Here is a 20907-nt window from a genome sequence, read left to right on the forward strand (position 1 = left end):
AAGATTAAGATAGTGAGTTATCTAGTCGAAACCCATTTGCCTCAAGGTTAAACATAGGCCTAATTTGTGATAGGCTCATATGAGCCTGTGCATTGCACTACTTAGAGCTAGAGTCAGATGCTGGACTTCTAGTGCTCTGCTCAGCTTGTGAACTCTTCTGAACTCATCCTTTTCCACTGTTAGGAACGTCAAGTGAGGAAAGAGAACTGTTTGCAGGAAAAGAGAATAACCAACCATACAATGCCGACAGCCTCATTGTACAACAATGGAACTAATGCATGTTGGACAATGTGTGTGATACAACTTGTTTACATCACTGTATCTGATTCTGTTGCTTAAAATGAACTGTGTTATAGAACAAAATCATCTTTCATGCTACATTTCATTCCACCCTCCCTTCCACTCCAGCACTCGAGGACACTTGGTCACATTGAACATTTTGACATTGACACTACTTTGACAGTGCTGAAATATAGTGCAATGCTATTAACAGGAAAAAAAAATGACTGCAGCAGAAGCAAAGACTTTTAACTGTCTGGCACAACGCTGTGAAATAAATGGAAACAAGAGAAACATATTTGTTTAGAGGGGATGTGAATTAATTTATGGTCAGTACATCAGAGTAACTCTCAGACAGCTAGTCATATAGAGAAAAGGCTGCAGGAGAAACGCCACCCAGAGGGCTAGAACAAGTGCTGAATTTGCAGTTGTGGGGTTTTTTTTCTTTGGGTCGCTGTTTGCTTTAAAAGTCATCTTCATAGCAATGAACCTCATGATGTACATTTTTAAGCTATTACAGTCATGACACTTTGTGGGTCTATGAAAGTGACGTCGCCAGTTGATGACACTGAAACAAATGTACCATCTTTTACGTGTATTATAGCTATAGAGGGAGAACACTTCCACTCAAAGTGATCTACCTCTTGGCAGCTGTCCTGACTTATTATTTGATGTTTATGTAGCAGGTTTTATATCTGCCTAGAACTGTTATTTATTTGTCATCCTGGATTCACTTATGGTCATGATACCATAGTATATTATTACACATCATGTACATTTTCACAGTAGGTTTCTTTTATTTTTATTTTATATATATATATATAACTAGGGTGATGCAATACCACTCGACATATAGTGTCTGAACCTTGTGCATGATGATGCAGAACAGTGACTGAGAACCAAGACTGAAAACACTAAGAGCTGAATTGTTTATAGATGATGAATGTTTGGAGGCATGAAAAATATGAGAAATTAGTAAGTGTCCCAGAAGACTGTCACATACATTCTGTCAATAAAAAAACCAAGGGAAGTCCATATCCAATCCTAGAACAAATTTAGTAATTTTGCCTTACTGTAACAAATTGGAGCAGGGCTTGACTAGGAAAGCTTGCTGTATTTATTATGTTTTTTGTAAATGAAAAATTTCTCAATATATGTAATGCATTTATATTTTCTCAATATGCAAGTGTCTCTTCCACACTACAATGTTGAGATGTAATTGTTGTGTATGAACTTGACTGGAATGCACTGTGCAGCTCGATATAGCTCAGCATATTAACAGCGTATCGTATGCAACTTCCAATGTGCATCTTCGGATGTTTTAATTTATTACATTTCAGTTGAAGCATAACAATTAAAGCAAAACATTCCATGCTTAACCATTGACATTATAGCAAGTGAAGGTATGTACTGTATGTGACAATAATTTATGCATGTTTAAAAATTACATTCACTTACTACATCTGTTTTATTTCTACAGGTTTCTTTTAATGTGTTTGCTATGCTTTGCCTTGAAGTTATCACTGCTTGCTTTCTCTTCCACCATGTATATTTTGGCAGTTCATGAATATTTTGAGCCTATGGCAATATCTTTAGGGGGATGTAGGAGGCAGACAAAACTTGAGAAACACCAGATTAAAGAGGCATTGTATGTTTAAGCAACTAAATCTGTTTAAAAGCAATACGTGCTTTTTAAGTAGATATAGTATTAACATAAATGTTTGGGCTATAAATACAGTACATTCTAGAGCAATACAGAAAGCTGACAATATTGGGGCACAAAAAAAGAAGCGAGTTTCATAGAATGGATAACTTCATATGAGGCAATATGACAGCATTGTTTAAAAAAAAAAAGTGGCAGTGGAAAAGAATTGTGCATCAGTAAATTCTTCATAGTCATATTTGATAGTGTAATTTCCTAACTGCTGAGACTACTACAGAAAAGACAAATAGGGAGGGGTAGAAGGCAATATACATTTATTTTGTAGTTTTCTTGTTGTCTTGTAATTTACATCTTGGGATGTTTTTCTTATGAGAAATTAGACGTACACTGCAAATCATTCTTTGCTTAGTATTGATTTAAGTGTGTGCCACATTTGCTGATGTTTCTATTGTTTTGTCTACTCTCTATTTTGCTTTTGTGTCACTGTGTCTCAAGGGTAACATCCTACAGTTAAAGATGGTAGAAAAATGTTAATTTGTGGTATTTCAATTAAAAGTACACCAAAGAGTTGAAAACACCTCCTAGGTACAAAATATGGAACTTTTGACTGTGAAAATGGAAACTATTAGTTCCATCCAGATGGCATCATCACTCTTCCCTGGTGGGAGAATATCAGACAAAGCAACCCTAAGGCCCAAGCAGTTACATTAATAAATCAAGTTTTTTCTTCACTAATTGGATATTCGATGACACGAAATATCATCTTAAAGTTAGACATATGTATAAAATAATTTTGAAAATATAGAGTTGTCTTAAAAATAATAATAATAAAAAAAACGACCTAATGGACCCAGCAACCTTTGATTAATTCCAGAATCTTATGTTTGTGTTTCAGATTCAATGTGAGATGAATCAGCAGTGCAACACTTTGGCCAGTGTTTTGGCACTGTTATAAAAGATATACAACACAGTGAATATTATTTCTCTTTTTCTGACTGAGTGATTCAAACCTTGGCACTCCATGTACAATATTTATTCTATTTCTCTCTGTTACTTGAATAATGGAGTTTGTATGAAGCCTTTGTGAATATCTGGGTGTGTGTTGGATCTGGTTTACTTCTATGTAGTGGAATGAAATAATAAAACAACTTTCAGTACAAGTGAGTGTTGTTCATCTTCTTACCTCCTACAAACCTCGTATCTGGAAAAAAATATCTGAATTGATTTTAAGTTAAATCAAGTTTACTTACATGTTTTTATTGTTTGGGAGCTGGGGATTCTAACTAGAGCTGTTTTGCAAGTGGATTTTTTGCTCATTCTTGCTTACCAGATCTCACCCACTCATCAGCCCATTGTTGCCATTGTTTGATTTTCTCTTCATGATACACCACAGATCTGGACAGCAGGCAAGCTGCCAGTCAGGCACACACACTTTTGTCTGTGAAGCCATTAAGTTGCATGTGCAGAATGAGGCCTGGCAAATTCTTGCTGAGATAAACATTGACATAAACATCAAAATGAAGTTTCTCTAAAATCTCATACACTTAACCTTAATCACTATAGTAACACATATGCAAAGTACTAATGCCCCCGCCATACCATTACAAATGTTGGCTTTTCCACCTTTCACTAATGGCAAACTGGATGGTGTCTTTTGTCTTTGGCATAGAGAATGTTTGTTTTTTCTACCTGACCACAGGACATTGTTCTTTAGGGACATCTGAAATGAGCTTGAGTATATAATCCATGGTTCTTTGTACCATTTTAAGGACAAACCGAACACCGCAATATTAAAATTAGATGTTTTACAACATGGTGGAAGATGTAGTGTCGCTTAACTAAGCAATAAAAAGTGGCGTCAATACAATACAGTCTCATTACAATAACCTGATAGCCCCGTCGCACATTTGTTTACTCTTTCTGCTTTCCACTACTCTAGCCTGGTTTTCATGACCTATGGCTGCATCTCAAATGGCTCCGTGCTCTCTACATAGTGCACTGCCTAGGGCCTGATACTAGAATGCTTGTACTCAAGTCTTTGCTATAAATTACAAATTTGGAGTTTTACGGCTTATGGATGTAAGTAAATAAGTTTATTTTAAACATATAATGCAGGGTTTTGGGACAAGAGGCGTTTTTACCACGATTCTTATTGTGAGTATGCGGTCGTTTGAGTTGGCTTCTATTATTTGACTCGATTCCATCTGGGCTCGATTAACGCGGCCAGAGGCTCGTTTGAATGTATTGAGCTAGGTGTCCAACATGGCACCAAAGAGGTCGGGTTTTATGCGGGTTTGTTTTGAGCAGGTGTAATGTACAGAGACCCGGACAAGACAGAAACCTTAGACTGGTTCGGGGTTTGTTCAGGGGGAAGAGTTGGTGAGTTTTCGTTGTTTAATTCCAGCTGTTGAGGCCCACCGGATATCTGTGTTGTTTTGGAGGCAGATAGGTAATATAGGAGCAGCAGTGATGGTCCTGATGATGGAGTCGCAGTGCGAGTATTTTATGTATTTTCCGGCCGTGCCCATCTCGGAGCTGTGTGACCCGGCCCGGTACCGCGCTCTTCCGCGCCGCAGTCAGCTCTACCTGGGCGAAACGGTCCGGTTTCTGCTGGTGCTGCGGGCTCAGAACTCACAGAGCCCCGCAGAGAGCAGCGGCGGCGGTGTTGGCGGCAGTAGTAACCGTTCTTGGCGGGATTTGGCCAGCTCTCTGTCCGCTGTGGCCAGCGTGTGTCCTGGGGACGGCAGACAGCGAGCTCCACCTCCGCTGTACCCGGACTACCAGAGCAGCGGGGACGAGTGCGCCGAGGACACCGAAGACGAGCCTGCGACTGCCGGTTGTGCGGACACCGCGGGCTCAAGAGCCCGAGCCCGTGGCTTCAGAGACTGTAAACCGCTCCTCATCCACAACAGCGCGGCCAGCGGAGCCAGAGACCCCCGCAAAACCCCTGCACCACAGGTTCAGACCCTAACATACATCTATTATACAGTAGCTGCATCACCTACCAAATAAACTCCAGTGCAGGAAGATAAGCAAGATTAAAAAATACATTTACAATTATGCTTACTTCAAAACATAGGAGTCAATACAATTAATTTCATAAAGAAGAGTACAAATATAACACGTATTTAATAACAGAAATACATTTAAATGAATCAGCATTAGCAAGATAACATTTATAAATGGCAAAGATACAGATACATACATACAAACATCAAACTTGTCCTTATTTTCAAGCAGTTTCTAATAGGTAGGAAATAACTTTAATTAAATATGAAAATGATAGAGACTGAAGTGTTTTATACCACTAGGAAGTGGTATTGTTTCCTCGTGAACAGCCTTCCTGTGCAGTCTACTTAAATGCCCCCAGCTTTCATGACTTATAGTGTTATTCCATCAAAATAGAAGCATGGCTGCCCCCCCCCCCCCCCCCCAGATCTCTGTGAGGCATCTGTGTCCTCTCTGTCTCTGCACATGATGCCCTGTGATGGACTGGCGCCCCATCCAGAGTGTTTTCCTGCCATGCATCCAGTGATTCATTGTAGGCTTCAGACCCACTGCAATACTGAACCACACAAAGGGGATACAGAAGAAGGATGAATGAATGAATTAATAAATAAATCAAAGAGACATAGTATAAACAGAAATTTCCTACCCAGATTTACACACACCTTACTCACTGTATACATTTTAAAATATGAATTATAGAAATCATGATTCTAGTGGCTGTTAAGGTTTGATACTCGATAGTAATGAAGCGCATAGAACCAGCAGCCCAAGCAATTCAAACAAATATTTCTACTTAGTGTTCCTTGATGTATTAAAAATATTATCAAGGCGCATAAAAGTCTTGTCGCAATACACAATGCATATCACGCTGTTTTGACACAAATAGCTCCACATTTAAAAACATCAATCAAAATGTCAAATACAATGGTTTTTCTTTATCTTCAATAAACTTCAGTGTTCTTTGCTCAGTGCTGAATGCATATATGATGTTTATGGTATGTGCTTTCCACAGAAACGTACAGTTGTAATCATGTTACCAACATAGGCCAATCTAATGTTAGGAGACCAAGATGCATAACTTTAAAACCAGTGGAAAGTGCATGTAAACATTTACAAAAGGTAGATTACGGGTTTCTGTGTAATGTCATGATTGACTGGCACATGGTAATGATGTTGTGATGGTGAGAAGGTGGCTCTCATGTCAAACAAACCTACAAAGATAAATTGTCAAATCTCTCTTTCTCCTTCCCTGCACAATGTTCAAAGCCTCAGCCATGCTCCCGCTATAGAGGCAGCCAGTAAGAACAGCGCTCATTATCATAGAATATCATCACCCCCAGAAAATTAGCAGAATATGACAGAATTTAACAAACCATACAAGGATTATATTAATGTGATATTTGTTAAACTCTCGCTTAACTTAAAGAACATAGGGAACTGTATTAAACTGATTAAAAATAACGTTTCTTCACTGTCAGAACCAGACATTACTTAATTATATTATTGTAGTACTTGTTTTATCTTGTAAATACTTCTAAATACAGGGGGTCCTCGACTTATGACGTTGATCCGTTCCTACGTCGCGTCGTAAACCGATTTTCGGTGTAAATCGGAACATACATACCAGTGGCGGATGCTGGTCTTTCAAGGAGGGGAAGCTCAATTTCGGCCTACATCATAAAATGTGTCGGTTTATTTATACGTGAATTCTACCCTCCGTTCCTTTTTAAGAAAATGATCTTTGACCCTGTCGTACCAACAAGGCGTTTTTTCCAGGGACTTGACTAGTGTCCTCTCAATGGCCATCAGAGCTAGGCTGCTTAAACCGCCTTGGCCCATGTGAAGTGTGTCCGCCTGTGCTCCCACGGATCTTTACACCAAAGGATCGCTAATTCGCTCATTTCGCTGTCAATCAAAAAAGGATTCAGCCTCAGACAGATCATCCAATCATCATGCAGAAGCTGAGCGTCCGGGCCAGCCCACTGCCCCATAGACCCCCAGAGACACTGAGCGTCCGATGGGCGGGACAAAGCCCAGCATTTATCCAATGACTCATCTTGTTTCGCTGCTTCGCTATTGAACACCGTTTAAAGCACTGAAGCTACGGGAATGATTGAGAGGAAAGCCGTGTCTTTACCAGTGATAAGAAGCTGATTCTGAAAAAAAGTTGAGCGCGTTGTAGTGCATATTTATTCAATGACATGTACACACAACAGTATATATTTGATCACTTATTTTTTTACATTTTAAGGGAAGCTGAGCTTCCCTTGCAGTCTTGGAGCAATCGCCGCTGATACATACATACTGTACGTAAATAACATACTGTAAGCACTATCCTAACACCTATCCTCCTCGGTCCCGAGCCGTGTAACCGTGTATTCTTCCGCCGCGCACACCAAACACGAAGTTCGCGTTACGACGTTTACGACGCAAAACCACTTAAGTCGAAACAAGGCTTTATACAGTAAATGGGAGATGTGTCGTAACCATGAAACATCGTAACTCGGGACTGACGTAACCCGAGGACCTCATGTATTAGTTTCAGACAGCCACTGCAAAAGACTGGAACTCACTGCAACATCTATTAGTCAGCCTTTATAAATTAATTTGCAATTAAATGGTAAATGCAACTCATGTGAGACTAATGTATGAGAAAAGATAGAATCCATGAGTATAAAAATTCATCTATATTAATCGTTTTTAAATTTTGTAAATACAGTGTAAATGTCATTAGAATTCTTCTTGAAGAAAAGGAGAATTCTGGTCCTTGTAAAAGACCAGTTTTTAGTAGATGTATATAGAGTACAGGCTATATTTAAACTTTTTGCAGGCAGGTATTTACGCTAGGTTTGAATGTTGACTTCATGCCTTGCTAGATTTTGCAGGCCTTCACTAAGTTTGAGTGAAAAATGTGACATCTCTGTGTGATGTCTGATGAATAGGTCAGCCCTTTCAGATGGTAATATTTTCTCTTTTATTCACATATTTAGACATTTGTTTTACTAGATTACTGTAGTCTGTGCTTATAAACGCAAGATTTCTTCATGAGGGTATGACATTGAGGTATAACCATAATGACAGCTAAAGTGTCCTTCAGGGAACCACTAAACCAACATAATTATAGTGATTACATCTAAAATCAGTGTTGTAAAGAATTGTAATGGTGCAGCAGTGTCTTGGATCATTCATAACAACAAAAGGCTTATAGTCTACATCTGAGTAGTATGTGCACAAGTCTTTTGTACATTGATTTCCCAAGAAACAAAAATAGCTCTCTGAGTGAAGCCTTGGCCTTGTGTTAGTGTTTGCTTGGAAAAGTCTGTAGTCACACCCCTTTGAGCAAACCTCTTCCAAGCACTCCTTCAAAGATAAGTAACAAGGCAGGCCTATACTCTGTGTAATTAACCTGTAGGCATGAATTTCTCAGACAGATTCTTATACCAAACGGATAAGAGGCACAAGAGGAATTCCATTGATCACTTAAAGATCTGTCCATATTTTAACTGTAAAACAAAAGTCATTGTGCATTGTGTGCTCTGAAATGAACTACAGAAAAACATCCAGTCAAAATGCTAGACTTGTTTTTTTCCTATAAGGGAAACTCTGATCATTTAGTTTTATGGCTCATTCTAATGTAGCCAAAATGGTCTCATAAATACATTTATTTGCTCTAAGATAGACGAAGCTATTGTTTTATTTCATGAATGAAAAAAATAGTTTAGATATTAATCTTACCTAATAAAATAACACATCACAATCCCAGGGCTCTATCACCACCGCCATTGTAAATAAATCTTCCTCAGTTTCTGTAGAATGCAGCATTTTCCTCAAAACTCAAAATGACTTTTTTTTAATAAAAAATTGAACTGAAGAGAAAATAAACTTTTCAATTTTCTTTTTTATACACTAGTGAAACTGATGTTAAATAAGCTGAATAATGTGTATTTTGACACATCTAACTATAACATACCCTGTCTGTTTTGATTTGTTCTGTGACTTTTAGTCGCCTGCAGATGAACCTGTCGTTCTGAATGATGAAGTCATCTTTCCTCTGACTGTGTCTCTGGATAAACTCCCTGTCAGCACACTCAAAGTCAAGGTAGGTTGTTGTATCATTGACATATATCAGTAACCAAATCTCAAACACTTGCAAAAAACATGTTTATCCTGTATTATTATGTTCCAGCATCTGGTATAAGCCTTGTCAGAAACATAGATGTTGTTACTGCATCAAAGAGCAAATTACCTATTTAAACCCTTCTTTTCAGGAGAAAATATAATGCAAAGGTTTTGTAATGTACTGTGTATTAATAGTTACTGTGGTCATACTGGCTAAAGATGGCTGGCTAATGTAGTGATTCAAACATGGAAATCCTCATCTAACAACAAGGAATAATGTGTAAATGATATAGTTCACATTATGTATGAAATTCTAAACTTAATAAGTAAAAAAACAAAAATATTTGCTAAAATTTTTTTTGAAATGGGTAGAAAATTGACAATTTGATTGTATTACAAAGACTCTCAGTGTCTTTTGTTCTTATTTATAATTTGATTGTGCAGATTATAGTAACCGTGTGGAAGCAGGAAGAAGAGAAGGCTGATATTAAGGAGCATGGCTACCTCAGCATCCTTCAGCAGAAGAGTCCCTGCCAAACCTTCCGTCAAGACCTCAACACCTTCAAAGCCCAAGGTAAGCTTTCTAAAACCAGAACAGAACCAGATCATCATTAATTAAGCTCCAGGAACATTGTCATTTGGGACAGCAGTACAATAGTTTTAATTGATGAAAGTTTATTAGGTTCTGTCTCTTCATCTCATACTTGTTTTATATGAACTACTCTACACTTATTTTAAACTTATCATTATTAATTAACATAAATGTAATAATGTATAATAAGTTTATCCTATCTCTGGGGGGGGTTATTTCTACAATACCAGTTGTATAAAGGATTATACAAATACATTGAATTAAGCTTATTTGTCTAGCACCTGAAAAGCAGCAACACTGTTCAAACATTCACGTTTGTTTAATATTATCCAATCAATTGACATCTTGCAGTGTAAAGCTGAAAATAGATTGACTTGTGATTCTCAAAGGAGAAAGTAATTTTTCTTTCTTTTTCTTGTTAATGCTCCCAGTCAGCACTACCCTGAATGTCCTTCCTCCGCCCACAGTGAAGTGCCAACAGATGACTGTGTCTGGGAAACATCTAACTGTCCTTAAAGGTGCCAATAAAAGCCTTATTCTACATAGCTATTTCTTTGAATGAATGAACAGTTTCTTTTTGTTCTTTGAATAAATGTGTTTTCCTGGCTATGACCTGCCTGCAATACCTCTAAATTGCTGATACTTGGTCCTTATTGTTATGTTCAAATTTGGTGGAGCTTACTTTTCATTTGTAAATTTAGCTGCGTTAATGTGCACCACCATGGCCAAAGATGATCATTTGAATGCACAAATTGTATAAGCTTCATAGAAAAAGCTGCTGCACATTAGATTATGGTCACAGTGCACATTTCTAGGCATGTCCAGTACCAAGCTAAGAGGTATGGTGCTGTTAATCAATAAAAATGCTATTCCTGGAGTGATGTAGGACCATGCAATATCTCAGATTTGTGATTCCAGACTAATCATCCAACCACCAATCATCTCAAGCGTGTTGTTGATGCTTTTTTTGGGATTATTTTTGTCAAGTATTTTTCATTTTATTGTACCCTAAATATTCCACTTTCCATTTCACGTTATTGTGGTTGCTGTAAAATATTGTTACTCTCGCCGCTAAGTGTGTAGTAGCTGGTAACTCAAATTGTAAGCAGGTAAAACTGTGTTGTAATTAAATGTGACCAGTTCATCTACAGTCAAAACAGTGGCACTTTAGCTACTGTAAATCCTGAGCATATGGCAATTGTGTATGTAGAGCTCAGTGGGATAAGTCAGCATTAAAAATCACTAGAATGGCACAGCATTCTAAGTGTTCCACTTATTATTGGAAGAGCTTTGGTTTGATCCCATGTGATGTCTTAACCGTCTGAAGGCCTGAATTCCTGTAACAGTACAATTGGTTTTGCTTTCACAGTGAGTGGGTCAGCTCCCTCTCCTCCCCTCATCACATGGCATGGTGGCAGCCAGCACTGGCTTGAGTCAGCTGATGTGACTGTTGTGGGCAGTCAGTGCTCTCCTCCACTGTGTTGGGTTGCCTGGTGATGTCGCAGTGTGATAAGAGGCAGTGGCTGTTATCACATGTCTCAGTAGAAGCATGTGCTTGTTTCTACCATCTCAGCGTTTGTGGCATTGTGGCAAAAAGCCCAAAATCTGATGTTTATTTGGCTACTTATAGCTGATAACAGTACATTCGGTATTTTACTTTTAAATCAAATTAAGACATTCCCATAACACAACAATTTAAGTGTAATAGGTAATGATGAATATATACTGCCATTATTGTCTGAACAAAGCCTTTTATGTCTAAAAAAATGCATTTGGCAGAGAAAATTTAGAGACAATTTATAGTGGCCATTTTGTCAGACCTTAACACAGTATAAATGGCAGTATTTTCAATTTATTAAAAAAATGAGCAATTAAAAATGATGTGAAAGATATACTTAAATAAAGCATCTCAACGGTATAACTTTCTATAAATTGTAATTACAAAAAATAACACATCCATGTTATTTTAGCACATTTTAAAAAAGCAAACGTAAATAATTTTCACAGCATAATAACAACTGAGAAGATCCACACTTTTATTTCATGATTCAAATATTACTCCTCAGTTTCAAACCACCCAGTCTCCCGGGAGCAGCTAGAGATGGTTTGTACATAACATTTGTATGAGCAGTGTAAGTATGTGTTGTAATTTTAGAATATTCAGAAGAGAAGCTCTGCTGCTAGAATTCAGTGTGTCATTGTATTCCGCTGGTGAGTGCATGTGGTTAGACATTTCCTCTGAGGGTATATCTGATGTAGAGGACTTGAATATGCTCCTGTTTTAACATCTGTATACATTCCTACACAGCCCAACTCCACACAGTCTTCTGGGAAGTTTCAAGAGTGAAATGTTTTTCATTTTGTTTTACTTGACACTCCAGAAAGACTTAAAACTGTGGTGCAGTAGAATGTAACTGGAATTAGTACTATCATTTAATCACGGATTCTCAGCTTTTATAACACAGTATTGAAGTAGGTTTAAGTAAACTAATCTGTCATAGATTTCTGCTTCATTTAAACCATCTCCTGTGTCTGTTTGTCACATCCTGTTTGTTTTTGACAGTGTTAAATGGGAGTTCTCAGGAGGATGTTTGTGTACACGATGTCAGAATCCTGCCTAACTTCAATGCCTCCTATTTGCCCATGATGCCTGACGGTTCTGTGCTGCTGGTTGACAATGTGTGGTATGATCTCACGATCTTTTCCACAATGTGAAATGACTGCCTGGTAAACAGGCTTTGTTTAATTAGTAAGCATGATCAGTAAAAATTGTTTTTTATAGGTGTATAGATCTTAAATAAAGAAACTGAAGAACAAGCTTGGAAAAAGTAGTGCCACTATCAGATCAAAAATGTTTGATAAGGTTTTTAAGATTTGTTTTTTTTCACAATTTGAACATGCCAAGTGTTTTTTATTATGTGAAATGTAATGATAAATGGTCCAATAGAAACTGTAAAATAAAACTGTAAATAAAAAAAAATTTTAATCTCCAATTAAACATTGTGTAGAATTTTTAACCTAAAAAATGGAACCATGTGTCTGTTGATTGAGAATTTAGTTTACATTTTTGAGTATTTTCCTCAAATTGTCCTGAGCTCTTCGTCTTTGTTTTAATTTAGCCATCAGTCAGGAGAAGTGGCCATGGCGTCTTTCTACAGGATGGACAGCAAGTCCAGTCACCTTCCCAGCATGCTCAGCGCTCTGGAAGAACACAACTTCCTGTTTCAGCTGCAGCTCAGTGACCAAGCTCAAGACGACTCAAACGAGGTGTGAATGATGGACGTTGATGTTTATGAAATAGTTTTAATGAATAAATGAATGTGTTTTAATTATAATATTACTCTTATTTGAACAGGTACTCTAGTAGGGTTATGGATGGAAAAAAGTGGACAGTTTGCTTGCTTTGTGATATCTCTTAATAGGGAGACAGGTTTATTGCTAATGTTGCAGCACAGTAAGAGGAAGTTTAGAGGATGTTTCACATATAACTGTGAAATAAAGCTCCAGACAATATTAGAGATGATAACTAAAGTGCTACATTGAAATGAGCCCACAACCAGTTTTAATCAGTAGTGTTTCAATGCAGTAAATTGCTGATATATTAGCACAGAAGCCTAAACATGCTGCTTTTATGTGCAATAAATATATCTAATATTAACCTTTGTACATACCATTTAAATTATTTTCTTTTCAACACGAGAGCCAATAATAATTAATAATTAGGTGCATCCCTAATTGTTTACTAGTTTCAGTTCAGCATCATTCGGCTAAGCTATAGGAATGTATATCAAATGTATGTTGCAGGGTCTTGAGGTGCCGTTGGTAGCAGTTCTCCAGTGGTCCACATCCAAGCTTCCTTTCACCAATTCCATCTACACTCACTACAGTCTGCCCAGCATCAGACTAGACCGGCCGCGTTTTGTGATGACTGCTAGCTGTCCGAGTGCTGTCAAAGCCCAGGAGCACTTCAGAGTACGCTACACACTGCTCAACAACCTGCAGGATTTCCTGGCCGTACGCCTCGTTTGGACACCGGAGGGTGAGGAGGAGGGGTAGCGGGAGAGTGGACGGATGGCATGATTGATAGATAAATTAAAAAGGACAGTGGGAGGTCAGGATAGAGGGTTTATTCAGCCAGATGGGATGGTTTTGGGGTAGGGATAGGGTTGTAACAGTATATCATTACAATGTTATTACAATGCAAACTGCAAGAAATGTAATGTGTCTCTGCAGGACCCTTTCTCCTCGCAAACTCTAGTGTCATTGGACATTGGTTCTTAAACGGTATTTACATTCTAGAAAACGGGGAAGATTTTATATGTTTTTAATTTTATGACTGCATAGACTATTTTACCCGTATCTGTATTGGATCTGTAACTGTTTGGATCTCTAGATGAGCTGATGTTATACTTTTTGGCCCCAGGGTGTTGGCTATACTTATAAACTGTATGTGATACACACCCATTAGATGTAAGTGGAAGGTCATTTGGAAACTGGACATCATTATTTAGATTGGGCTCTGGAGATCAGTCAACCAGTCTGTCATTTTTTCCAGCCTATCACATCATTTTTTTCCATTGGTTTTGCAGTTTTTTTCTCTCATCCCTCCCTTTTCTTACCCCTCATTAGGCCGTGGTCAGAAGGAAGACCCTGCAGTAAACTCAGTAGTTTGTCACTCTCCTCTCAGTAACCTTGGTTACTGTCGCAAAGGCAGCACTCTCTCTGTGTCTGTAGCCTTCCAGATCCTCAAAGCTGGCCTATTTGAGGTAAATGAATGAATGCTTTAAATTTCTACACCACATATTTTTCAAAGAGTACATTCCACTGCTGGTAGTGTGGTATAACACAACCAAGAGCTTGCAACTGCAAAAGTTAAAGATTTTCTTTTTTAAGAGTTAGTCAAATGACTGTTAGGGCTGGGCATTTTGCAGAAATTTAATGTAGATTGGGTTTTGTCTTAGAGAGGGAATTATTTATACTAGTTTACACACTTTAATTTACAACTTCCACTCTAGGCCTATTAACTATTTATTCATAATTCATAAAAAGGTTGATGTTTGGATGTTTGTGCTCTAGCTCAGATTCTCAGAAATGTGAGCGGAACAGCCAGGAAGGAGAGTGTGGCTCACGCACATGGGGATTAGCTATGGCTAATTGGGTTAATCTAGTTGATTTCTGAATGGCTGCTCTGTGCTGCGTCTTAAAAGGCATAAACACCCTTTGTGTCTTTAGCATTAGTTTAACATGACAAAAATATTAATGACAAATAAAACACATGAGCAACACAAAGACTTTATGCTGTAAATGTAGACCTACAATGTGCACCTATAAGTAGGGCTTTACCAGTACAGACTGTATTTCATTTGTAGCTCTGCATCCTTTGCTAGCCCTCTTCTTCAATGGTCAGGACCCCTACAGGACCACCACAGAGCAGATAGTGGTGGATCATTCTTAGCACTGCAGTGACACTGGTGTGGTGGTAAGGGGGAACAGAGACAGAAAATCCACTTCACTTATGGCTCTTTAAGACTTAGTTCAGTAACCATTAAGAAGGTTTAATAATAAGTTAAACTTAAACAGCGTCTTTCTGTATATCATATTTATTCTGTTTTAGCTGAGTCAGCACATGAAGCTCAAGCTACAGTTCACAGCTTCTGTGTCCAACCCTCCTCCTGAAGCTCGACCTCTATCCCGCAAGAATAGTCCGTCCAGTCCCGCAGTCAGAGACATACTGGACCGACACCAGGCCAGTCTGAGCCTTGGCCGCTCCCAGTCCTTCTCTCACCAACAGCCCTCCAAATCCCACCTTACCAGGTACGAGGGGCTCACACACATGTAAAAATAGACATAAAACAATCATGAATGCACTAATTGAAGATTTAACATTTACTGCCTTTGCCAGATCTGTGAATTATAAATGTAGTCATGTTACAGTCATGGAACAGAGGTAATTGTAGAGATGAGAGTGTTGTGGCATGGTGTGAATCTTGGAACTGAACTCTGTTCTGGCACAAAGAAGAGCAAACCATTACCCACTGCTCCAATCTTCAGTGGTTTCTCTGCTCTATTGTTGCTAGTTGTTGAATTTAATAATTATATAAACATTCTAGACTCTTAAGTGTTTTCCTTTTGTGTTCTCATATCATGGCAAAGGTCACACCCTTGACTGGGTCTGCTGCTGCTCCTACCTCTGCTCAAAACTATGTCCACTGTCTCATCATAAAACTTTTCTGTTTACTGCTTCTCTAGCTGTATCCCACCACTCTACCCAAAAACATATTTCCTTCTGTAAGTCTCAGTCTGTTGACCCTTTACACCAGTCTATTTCTACTATACATTTCCATTTACCTTTGCTCCTTTGTTGCCTGAAGCACACACCACAATGTGAATTGCCGCTCTTTCTGAGTCTTTAAACATACTAACTCCTTTGAAAGTTAGTTGCGGCACTGTGGCGCAGCAGGTAGCGTTGCAGTCACTCAGCTCCAGGTCCCTGGAGCTTGTGGGTTCAAGCCCCGCTCTGTGTGACTGTCTGTGAGAAGTTTGGTGTGTTCTCCCCATGCCCGCATGGGTTTCCTCCAGGTGTTCCGGTTTCATCCCACGGTCCAAAAACACACTTTAGTTCTTTATCGAACTGTTGCCATCCAGCTGCAAACCTATTTGGAAATAAACAATCTCTTTGAGCCTTTACAGTCTGACCTCTGCCTGGTACATAACTGTAACAGCACTAGTTAATGTTCTTAAAGATCTTGTATCATAGCTCCACAAGCTTGGCATTGACGGCACTGTCCTTGACTGGGGTAGATCTTACTTAACCAATAGAAAACAGGTTATTACCATCTCTAGCCACAACTCTTTTTCCTCTGCTGTCAATAAAGTGGTTGATGGTAAGACTCCTTTTACTCTCCACATGAATGGTGTTGCTGACTCTCTTTCGAGACCGGTCAGAAATCTGGGTCTGAGAACTTTCCCACTTAGTGCCCACATCAATTCTGTAGCTAAAACTTCATTATTCCATGTCAGTAATATTGGTAAAATCAGATAATCTACCAAACATGCTACTCATATTGACTTGATCATCTTCTTCCCTATAACAATTGGGAGGCTGTTGGGCTGCACTGAGCCTCTTATCTGTGAGCACAAATTCGAGAGAAGGGTTTTCTGAGTGTATGTGCTGTGCAGTTTAGTTCAGCACCACCCACAGACACACATGTTGACAATAAAGATCAGTTTCTGAGAGAGCAAATTTCAGCAACAGAAAAGACAAGATTGAAATTATACAAATAAAACAGGCTCTATATGGTTTAGGAGCACAGCTGTCCCAAATCACACATATTCAGAAGATCAAGCCTAATACCTGTGAGCACAACGTCTAGCGAAGGGTTTGTTCAAAACATGAAGTGTTTTGTTTGTTTTTAGTTTCCTTCCTCTCTTTAATCCCAAACTCAGTGCTAAACTCACAACTGCGGTAGGCCACTGGGCTTGTGTTCCCCCCCCCCCATCCATTTTTAGTGTGTGACCTAAGCAGTCAGTGAGCTTCCACAGCGCCCCCTCCCTGTGGCTCTCTTAAATGCACATGAATTAACTCTGGCCTTGTACAGAAAACAAAAATTTGATACACCACACACGTCATAATTTTGAAATACCACTGTCATTTTGAGATAATGTCCACATATTTAAATACCTCAGTATATGGTATTTCCATTATATCGCTCAACCCTAACTCATTACTGTCTTTTTGTTAAAATTACTGTTATTCCTGTGTCTGTAAAAATAAGTGAAAGCACTTGAGTCCTTGGAAAACACTATGTAATAATAAAATATTAATATTATTGGAACAGGGAGTACAAGTGGGCCATAAAAACACAGGTGGTCTGGAGGCGGAAGAATTGGGCCATCAGTGGCACTTTGTAGGGAAAAACAACAAAACTGACTTAAGAAAGAAATATACCATGATTAAAATGACAAACACTTATAAATGGTATATATTCTCTCTGGTTTTCACAAGTAAACATGGTTCCCTGAGGTCTAAAAGAAATATCTTTGACATACTTTAATAAAAAAAAAACACATTTATGCGGGCGCTGTGCTGATATGAATAAGGAAAAATAAATACAGATTTCCTATACCTGTGCTGCATTTATAGCACTGTAGTTTAAGAATTATTGTTCACACATTGTATTGAGCTGGATCAGGGGCTAATGTAATTTAAGTGATTATTTTAATTATTTGGTCCTGTAGCACTTCTGCCTCAAACATCTTCCTGTTTTCTCTCCTCTAACACACTTTCTTAGACAGAAATAGCTTCTACATTTCTATGACAACTTCACTGTTCAGCCACAAGAACATTAGTGTGGTCAGATACTGAGGATGGAGCATTATAGTGAAGATGGAACCCTTCTTCGAAGCATTCCAAATTTAGTCGTTCGAACACAAACTGACAGCTGGCCTTGATTTTGGGGATTGCTTTTTTTGTGGTTTCTTTTTCTTTCTTTTTTTTCTTTTGAGATTATACATGCTGTGTAAGCAGAATCGACCATGTGTCCGAGAAAGCTTAAAGAAGCTGAGGTCAGTAATAACAGATGTCTACAAATCTTTGGACATAACAGTTTAGTTTCTTAAATATTTTAAATAGTGCAGTATAATGAAAGTAATAATGTGATTCAGGGTTAAGCAAATTGAGTTATTAGAGGACCTGGAGTAAAGCCTGGATTCATTGAAATAAACTGAGACATGCCGTTAAAAATGAATTCTGAATAAATACAATATTCACTCCCCCCACAGGACCGGCAGTGTTATGGAAAGGAGGGCTATAACACCCCCTGTTGGCTCTCCGGTGGGCCGACCACTCTACCTCCCCCCAGACCGCAACATTCTTTCACTAGACAAGATTGCCAAGCGAGAATGCAAGGTGCTGGTACTGGAGTCACACAGCTAAACACACACACACACACACACACAAACACAGGAGGTCTCACACTGGATATTATTTTGAAATTAGTTTTAGAAAATAGTTGATATTTAAACTTGAATTGACTTAGAAATGTGTGAAATGAAAATGCTGTCTCAGGCTTCATGACGGTCTTATAATTTCAGTAGTTTTTAACAATTATTTTATGCTTTTTTTTGTTTTGTCTTTATTTCTTTTACACACAAATTGTTTACATGCTGTGAAGAACTGTCTAGCATCTCATTTCAATTTAGCTCAAAGTGTACAACTTTTAATTCCTTATAGAAATGTTAAATAAAGAAAAACACATGCACACACACACACAATCGGTAAGGCACAAGGTGAAGTAGTTTAGTCACTGGGAGTAGGATCTGGGTCATATTTTAAATGTTGCTTGTCACAATTCAGCTCACACCGCACTCTGATTGTGAAGTTGGTTGTCTGAGGAAGCACATGGGGTTCATGAACAATTAACAATTATTCAGCCTGAAAGTATGTTTATAATATTTTGCTGTGAGTCAGTTCAGACTGTTCCGTATTAGTGTGCTATTGTGCTGATTTCCTACAGTGGATATGTATAATCTTTGAATCGGTTTAAGAATGTTTTTGTTGGTCTTTGCCTTCTTAAAATCTGAAGTCATTCCTTTGCTCCAGACTACAGCCTTTGTTTTTCCTTTTTGTGGCATTCTGCTTTTGACCATACATTCCTATGTATCCCAAACATAAGCTCCTGGTACGTAATGCAATGAGATTTTTGTTTACCATTGACTGAATCTGTGCAGCACTCATTTTAACTACTTGACTTTAAAGTGATGGCTGCAGTTTGCACCCACAAAGGCCAAAATTATAATTTTATGTAATTGCATGGAACTGGAGGACTTTATCTGGTGTGCGTTTTATCGAAACCCAGAATGTAACCTATTATATAACAAATGGCCTTCAGTAATATATATATGGATGTGTTTATGAGATGTTTCAGTGATGCTCACATTATCATTCCACTCTTTGTGCAGATTTTTTGCTGCTTGTCTCATTTGTACAGTGCACAGCTTCTACGCACACACAAACCAACTCCTCCACGCGAACTGATTGACTCACTTCTCCTAGTAGGCGTTGTGTGTGCCATTATGATTTATGCTCTCTGCTCTTTAATGCTTTGTGTCATACTGAGTCAGTGCACACATTTTCTCTCACAGTGGACGACTGGGATATACTTGCCATCATTGTACTCTGACTGGCTTTGTTATGTATTTCATTTTAAGTGGAAGTTGGCAGTTTACCCAAAAACCATACCTTGGGTAAGGAGGGAAAACGGACGTCATGTTGGCATTAAAGGCCTTCCGATAACATCTTGTCTTCTGCCCCACAATAATGATCTTTTGTGTTTACTAATATCATTCTACCATTTTATACTTCAGTGGTGGCTGTTAGCACCTTGTTGTTGATTAAATGCATTGACATTCTACCAGTATAATGACATTGTACCATGTGTAGGACACGTTGGCAGGCCTCTTAGCAGATAGGATAATCAAATAATAATGCATCACAGTAGGAATCTGCATTGCAATCATTTGATGACTGATTTTACAGCACACTTGATGTGTGTGCATTAACATTTACTGCTGCACTGTTCAAGTTTTAATTTCAGAAATATGGAATTCTGAGTAAGCTACTGTTTGGAAAACTCTCTGAAGTCAGATAACCAGAAACGATCAAATTGACTGACGAAAATTATAGTCGGACTGTAGAAAATATGATTACAGTGCCATATATCTGGTTCAGCAGGAACAGGAATATAATGCTCTTATTTCATTGCTCTTATGTTCATTTCATTTAAAATTTCAAACTCTTACTGCACATTTTTATTTGCAGCTTACTTCGAGAATTCTTTCCTTTTCAGCACATGTTCACACACTGGAGTCGAAAAGCTGTTGTTTTGGGAGTTATTTCTTTTAAATTGTCTGTGTTATAAAGTATAAATTATTAACAAAACAAGACATTGCTAAACCATCTACTTCAAAGTTTAGATTAGTGTATTTGAACATAATACAGCATCATAAATATGCATTCTACACAAATCTGATCAATTTATTTTTTTATTTTATTTTTCATGCGTCAAATGCATCAAATTGAAACATTTTACAATGTGTTTTTTTTTTCCATATAAGCACTTTATTTCAATTGTTTTAACTTATTGTTTCAGGGGAAAGGTAAATGGAATGTCAAAAGTGATCTGACTGCTGATCTGTTTTTAGAAAAAAAATTTAGCCTTATTTATGGGTTTTGGTTAAACCTCTT

The 20907-nt window shown here is 38.1% G+C and overlaps 1 protein-coding gene across 1 annotated transcript; it reads left to right on the forward strand.

Moving 5' to 3' along the window:
- The first annotated feature begins 4173 nt into the window (after positions 1-4173).
- On the forward strand, positions 4174-20837 carry LOC136684407 (trafficking protein particle complex subunit 14-like). The gene is made up of 10 exons (XM_066659164.1): positions 4174-4900; positions 8955-9050; positions 9515-9644; positions 10094-10180; positions 12226-12346; positions 12782-12929; positions 13467-13701; positions 14292-14428; positions 15277-15476; positions 18444-20837. The coding sequence occupies exons 1-10, from the start codon at positions 4412-4414 to the stop codon at positions 18595-18597; spliced, it is 1797 nt and encodes a 598-aa protein (XP_066515261.1). The 5' UTR covers positions 4174-4411; the 3' UTR covers positions 18598-20837.
- The last annotated feature ends 70 nt before the right edge of the window (positions 20838-20907 follow it).

Source organism: Hoplias malabaricus, unplaced genomic scaffold (assembly GCF_029633855.1).
Source record: "Hoplias malabaricus isolate fHopMal1 unplaced genomic scaffold, fHopMal1.hap1 scaffold_224, whole genome shotgun sequence".
Lineage (NCBI taxonomy): Eukaryota > Metazoa > Chordata > Actinopteri > Characiformes > Erythrinidae > Hoplias > Hoplias malabaricus.

Bases quoted from the DNA above. Each gene is read 5' to 3' on its own strand.
- LOC136684407 (XM_066659164.1), top strand. From the start codon at position 4,412: ATGGTCCTGATGATGGAGTCGCAGTGCGAGTATTTTATGTATTTTCCG. The intron at 10,181-12,225 runs GTGCCAATAAAA...TGTTTTTGACAG, and splicing joins ACATCTAACTGTCCTTAAAG to TGTTAAATGGGAGTTCTCAG. The intron at 14,429-15,276 runs GTAAATGAATGA...ATTCTGTTTTAG, and splicing joins TCAAAGCTGGCCTATTTGAG to CTGAGTCAGCACATGAAGCT.